We start from the raw sequence: 6,932 nt of genomic DNA, 5'->3' as shown, positions 1-6,932 counted from the left end.
AGCGTTATATGGATACGACTTTGGCCCAAATAGCTTTTTGCCGTCCCTTTCCACGCAGATTCTTGTCTGGTCAGATTTTGTCCCATACAATTTCGTCCTTCTTCTTATTATGAAAACTATATATGGATGTTCATGGTTCTAATTTTTCTAATTAAATGAAACAAAAGTAATTAAGTTAATTTTAAATATTTAAATCAAACCAAACAAATATATAGACATTTAATGGGTATATTTGATTATCTACGTCCAATTCGAAAGCTGGAGATGTACTTGCTATGCATGGTCATCTATGTTAAATTAAATTATATGTCAATATTGAATTCTAAAACATGAATAAATAAACCCTAATATTGAATTCTAGACCCTATTTGTGGGAATACACTGGTCTGTTATTATTGTTGTTGCATCTGTGATAAAAAAGGTGAACAAAAAAAAAAAGGGATAGCGAGCTCTCTAATTTTCCTTTTAGTAAAGAAGGGAAAAAAGCTTCCTTTTCCTAATATGACGTGGTTTATGTAAAGTTTTCCTTATCTTCTTTTTTCCGTTTAACTTTCCTACTTCAACCAGGAATGTAAAAACTCTATAAAAATAAACCAACCCCTTCAACTTCTTTTCATGCATTGAAATAATTCAAAAGGAAATTCCCCATTCAAAGATTTTTCCACCATTATATCTTCAGAAAAGCTCTTAACTCTAAAGACTAGTGATGGTGCAGAGTTCCAAATAGAAGAGGCAGTGGCTGTGAGGTCACAACTCATCAAAAACATGGCCGAAGCCGAAGGCGCCATTCATATGCCAAATGTTAGAAGCGATACAATGATTAAAGTGATCGAATATTGGAAGAAGCACTCGGAAAAAGGAATATCAGAGGATGAGCTGAACACTTTTGACAAGAATTTCGTGAAGCTGCATCACTTGGAATTGTTTGAACTCGTCGTAGCTGCTGATTTTCTTGCTGATGAGGAGTTGTCGCATGTAACATGCGAAGAAGTTCTGATAGAATCAAAGGAAAAACACCAGCAGAAATATATGATGTATTCAACATCAATAATGATTTTACCCCTAGAGAATGAGGTAAAGAGGAATTAATGCTTGGGCGTTTGAATGATTCTCGAACAATTCTGTTCTTTTTTTTGTTTTTGGTTTTTAGTCTCTTAGCTTTTTGATGTTTTCTTTTTAAATTTGTTGGTTTTGATTGATATATACATTTTTGTTTAATGATAAAACTTATGTAGTAGTATAACTTCTTCTTCTTTGGTGCGTCAGAGCTCGTCCAATCGCTAATTTTCTTCTTACTTAATTAACCGCGAGTAAAAAAGATTCAATTGGTAATAGTTAATGTGTTTGTGACTCAATTATATTGTTGAATTGTGATTATTTCAACCAATAAATTGTTGCTTTGAGACGCATATATGCTTTGTCATGATGGATGAGGAGTTTGGGCTCAAGGATGGCATTCGGCCGTCTGAAGATGCAAGAATTGGGCCAACTAGGAAAAGCAGTAGAACTAAAAGACCACCACAAAAGTTTTCGGGCTTTATATGGGATCCGGGTTAATGAATTGGATATATTGGAGCAAGAATATTAGCTAGGGCACATGAATGGTTAAATAGCCAAATAGTAGCACTAATGTAGTAGGCTGAATTTTGTAAAATCTTCCCCTCTCTGGTCTCTCACTCCCTCGACTATTTTTCTCTATGGCTCTGTCTCCCCCTACTTTCTTTTTGTTCCTATCTTAGTTATGTTATGTCTATCTTGTTATTCTCTAATTCCATGTATTGAGTTTCAATTAATCAAAGATCGATTCTCAGTTCCTATTTGCAATTGTGTTGTTTGATAACTTCATAACATGCTTCTTTACTTCATTTTGCTATGAAAGGATGAGTGCACATAAAAAAGACTCTTTTACCGTGTTGCAAGATTGATGAATCAACTTATAGCTTTACCCACTTATTTTATATGAATAAAACGGAATATATATATATATATATATAATTTTTTTTTAGGGGGGGGGGGGGGGAATGGGGGGAAACAAACGACGGTCAAGGGTTAGATTTTCTACCTTTTAGAGAAAATCAAGAGAGTTCATCAATATACTGAGATTCCAACGATGGATAATTCAAGTCGTGGTTGATTCAGATTTGTTTTCGCAAGGATAAACATATAAGTTTCATAAACTAGTATTTATATGAAAATTCTTCATGAACAATAACATTTTATATTATGTAAACCACCCGTACTCTTGATATAGTAATACTTTTTCCACAAAAATTAAGATTCTTAGTACCGTATTATCACATAAACAATGTCAAATCAAAGATGAATAAAGAAGTCTTATAAATTAATTTACAGACATTTCGGCCGTTGCCAAACTGGAAATTATACCAAACATTTGGGTGAAGGTAAAATTCAAAGAACATATAATATCTTCAATGGTGGACTTGTTTAGTTTATTACCACCATCAAATCCCAAGCCAAAAGGAATTAATTTGGAACACCAGCAGCCAGTCTAGCTCTCAAGTCCTTTCTAAGAATTTTTCCCGACGGAGATTTGGGTACCGTCTCCACGAAAAATACGCGCTTTACTCTCTTATAAAATATCACCTGAATTTTTTAAAAAAGGAAACAATCACTTCTTGTTCTGCACCAGAAATTGAAAATATACTAGTACTAGTATAACAGAAAAATAAAAAGCTGCATTAACTTTTGCCTCGTGATTCTATTTCCAGCATATCACGTGCTAAAAGTAGCATGGACCTCATTTCACATGATTAAGATCTTGTAAATAGGAAACTACTATATATGAATTCAACTATTCTATAGGAGTATTAAATGTTGTGGAAACAGATAGTAGTACGTAGTACTAGGATATATTCAATGGAAGTAGATGCTGGTTTTTGTGTTCCAGGAGTAATGTCTGTGTTCCTAAAATACATCAATTAATTAAATAAACAAATTAAACTAACCTGTTTCGAGACGAAATCCTTGACTTCATCTTCAGTAATAGCAGATCCATTTGACCTAACAACAAAAGCTACCGGAACTTCTCCCGCTTGCTCGTCTTTCATGCTGCGCAACACAGTTAACAAATTATGAGAATTTAGACATTTTCTAGCTGCATCGCACATAGGCCGTTACAGTAAATTCAACCGGCTATTTGTGTAACTTACGGGACAACAGCAGCATCAGAAATGTTGGGATGGTTGAGGAGAAGGGCTTCAATTTCTGCAGGTGCCACTTGAAATCCTTTGTATTTGATCAATTCCTTCAATCGATCCACAATGAAAAGCTCGTCATCCTCGTCAATGAACCCAATGTCGCCAGTGTGTAACCATCCTTCTTTGTCTATTGTTCTCGTTGTGGCCTCGGGATCATTCAGGTAACCTACAATAATATAATATTTGTTTAGTTTTATTATTTTATTTCACGTCAATAAATAAAGTATATACCTAGTCAATTTTAGTTTAGAGAAAAATAAATACCATTAATTTAATACAAAAGGGTTTGGTGACTTGTTGAGCTAGAGAATTGGCAATGGTAGGTAAAGCTTTTAAGACCAAAGGCTAATAAGTTGTTGGTGGATGGGTGAATAGTTCCAACATTGTTGAGTTCAATTATTTTATGGCAAGTCCCCCACAAGTTTCCAATAATAGGTAAAAAGAAGCTCCTAGATTAGAGTTACTACAGTACTGGTCCTCTTTTGTCGATTTAGGAATGCGATCATTTTCACGGTTAACATTGTCATATACCCTTTGGATGCAATCAAATTATTATGCATAGATGCCTGAATATGGCTCTCTACTATATATTGAATGATAAATGATATTAGAAAACGATACCAATCAATTATACCCATTACCTGTCAATATCTTCAACTATATCGATTTGAGTCTGTTATGATTAAAAAAAAATTATATATCTTTCATTCTGTTCTTATTCATTTCCTTAAAATATATAATAATTCATTTTAGAAGATGAATTAGATGTTCTCTAAGTCCAAATTAATAATACGAACATACTATCAATAAGTTAAGATATTTTTGCTTTATTTGAGTGGGTGAGGGAGAAGGTAGGTGGTGATCTGATGTTTACTAATTTTGGTGGCATTGGTATTAATCAAACGCTGTGGCCTAAACAGGCTGTCAGCTCTGTGGCCAAAACAAAAGGCTGAAAACTTGAAAAGTATGCAAAATAATCTCCGCCTATTGCATTTTGGTCTGGGTCTACTAGTTGGTAGATTTGTTCTTAAACTCACTGACGTGCCCAAAAAAATTGGAAAAGAAAAAACGTGTAATTTGGAACTATGTGTGGTCACCTAACATAGGTTACCAATGGAACACTTGGTTGACATCTAGTGCCTATAAGAATAATTATCATGAAAATAACATATGAAAATGAGAATACCAACAATTACTAGACGTGACACACTATTCAAACTTAGTGTTAATAAAGACAATGATAGTTCCACAATGACATTACCAAACTGGATCCAAAAAAATCACTTTTGATAATAAGATGAACATTCTAAAATACTACTAGATATTGTAGAAAATCTCACATTAATTATGCCTTTAATTAGTACAGCAATATGTATTTTAGATTATAATTACAATTACACGTTGTTAAACTTATCTTAAAACAATGTTAGTATACAGAAATTAAACCTTGAAAGTAATAAAAGACGCACCTTTCATGATCTGGTCACCTCTAATGCAAATCTCACCGGGTTGGTTACGAGGAAGAGAGCAACCCGTATCCGGATCTACAATTTTCATCTCGGCGTTCCTCACAACAGTACCACATGCCCCTGATTTTATATCAAACGGTTCTTTTGCAAATGCCAGACACATTGCCAACACCGGCCCAGCTTCCGTCATTCCATAACCCTATTAAATAATTAATTTAATTACTTAGTTAATGAATTTATATTTCAAAATTTATTTTAATAAAAGACAGTCCGGTGCACTAAGCTCCCGCTATGCGCGGGGTCCCAAGAAATTTATTCTAATATAGTAAAAATTACTTAAAAATAATTAAAAAAATCGTATTTTGGTTGGATAGTCACAATCAAGTAGTCGTTTATCTCAATTTATGTGAAACTCTTTCCTTTTCAGTTAGTCCCACAAAAATAATATCTTTTTATAGTTCGTAAGTAATAATTTAACCTTAAATCCTTAATGGGAGTAATTTATAATCACACAGATATTTATGATTCATTTAAGACCATAAATTCTAAAAATTTATTTTATTTCTTAAACTTCTTGCTTAGACAAATATCGTACATATCATTAGGATTGAGGCAGTACTATAAAGCAAATGTGTGGTCAAAAAGTCCAACTATAATGTCCACAAAGGTGTGCAGTATTCGTGTATAGTTGTAACAAGAGGAAATTGCTACATTACAAGATTTTCAGACAGATTATCTGTCTCACCAATTTAGAAATAGACGTTTACCAACTACGTGCAATTTACTCAGTCAAACAAAATCCATTTGTTATTTCAAAAATAGGAAATATATTAAATGCAATTAAAATTTTGATTAGTTTTAGAGGATCTTTTAAAAATATTCTTTTTTGGAAACTAGCGTATATGGTAAAACCAGCAAAAACTATTCAAAGGAAATAACACTCTGATGATTGTATACGAAACGGCTGTCAAATTCTAGATCATCAACTTCCATGTGCGTTAAAATCCGAGCTTTGATTGAGTAGAAATTAAGATAATCAGCACAGCGTTCCGTGCTCGTATTTCATGATAAAAACATAAAAGATAACATAATGAAATACATAGTTAAAAATAAGAAATTTACCTGGCCAAGTTTAGCCTTAGGGAATTTGGTTCGCACAGCGTCTTCGAGTTCTTTTCCTAACGGTGCAGCCCCAGACATGACAGTCCTTACTGATGAAAGATCATAGCTATCAACAATTGGACTCTTAGCAATGGCCAGAACAATAGGCGGCACAAATGGCCCAATTGACACCTTGTACTTCTGTATTAACTCCAGGAACGGAGCAATGTCGAATTTCTGCATAATCAAAATCGCTGCACCGACTCTCAATCCACAAAGCAAAATGGAATTGAGTGAGTAAATATGGAACAAAGGCAACACACACATCAACACATCTTCACTGTGCATATACAAATTTGCATTTTCACCGTCAACTTGTTGTGCAACGCTCGTGACTAATCCCTTGTGTGTCAACATCACACCTTTCGGCAGCCCTGTAGTGCCAGAGGAATACGGCAGCGCAACGACGTCGTCCGATTGGATTTTCACCTCAGGAATTTCATGCTCATCAGATTGTGTCAATTCAGAGAAATGAAGACAACCTTCTGGTGCAGAATCAATACAAATAACCTTCACATCATTTTCGCTAGCGTAATCCTTCACTTTGCCCACAAAGCACGATTGCGTTATAATAATCTTAGCACTTGAGGCTTTGGCTTGTTTTACAACCTCTGCTGGCGTAAACAGAGGATTGGCCATTGTAGAGATGGCTCCTAAATATGAAGCGCCCATAAAAGCAAACACAAATTCAGGGGAATTCGGCAAAAGGATCATAATCGTGTCCTTTTGTTGGATCCCTAACTTGTTAAGACCAGCTGCAACTTTTCTGCAAGTGAGCTCAACTTCAGCATAAGTATAAATTTGATCGTTGGCTCCATTGATCAAACAGGGACGAGAACTGAACTCCGAAATGTTTTCGAAACAATAAGAATGTAAAGGTAAATGCTTAGGGATGTAAATATCAGGGAGTTTTGATCGGAAGATTAAATCTCCTGATTGCTTTGTTTCGTTAGTACTCTCCATCGGCATTTTGGCTATGGTTTAATTAGATTTAGAGAGACAAAAGAGAAAAAATTGGAACACACTAAAAGCTAAAAGGAAATACAAGAATTTTAGCTATGTGTCCTGAAGATAAATGTTCAAA

The 6,932-nt window shown here is 34.4% G+C and overlaps 1 protein-coding gene across 1 annotated transcript; it reads right to left on the bottom strand.

Annotated features, from left to right (window-relative positions):
• LOC109223896 (4-coumarate--CoA ligase 1) lies at nt 2,203-6,932 on the bottom strand. Its single transcript, XM_019388371.1, has 5 exons — nt 5,810-6,932; nt 4,688-4,886; nt 3,171-3,384; nt 2,967-3,069; nt 2,203-2,604 (listed from the first exon to the last, which is right to left on the bottom strand). The coding sequence occupies exons 1-5, from the start codon at nt 6,815-6,817 to the stop codon at nt 2,485-2,487; spliced, it is 1,644 nt and encodes a 547-aa protein (XP_019243916.1). The 5' UTR covers nt 6,818-6,932; the 3' UTR covers nt 2,203-2,484.

The sequence above is a fragment of the Nicotiana attenuata genome, chromosome 3 (genome assembly GCF_001879085.1).
Source record: "Nicotiana attenuata strain UT chromosome 3, NIATTr2, whole genome shotgun sequence".
NCBI lineage: Eukaryota > Viridiplantae > Streptophyta > Magnoliopsida > Solanales > Solanaceae > Nicotiana > Nicotiana attenuata.
This window is presented reverse-complemented; position numbering and strand designations above follow the sequence as displayed.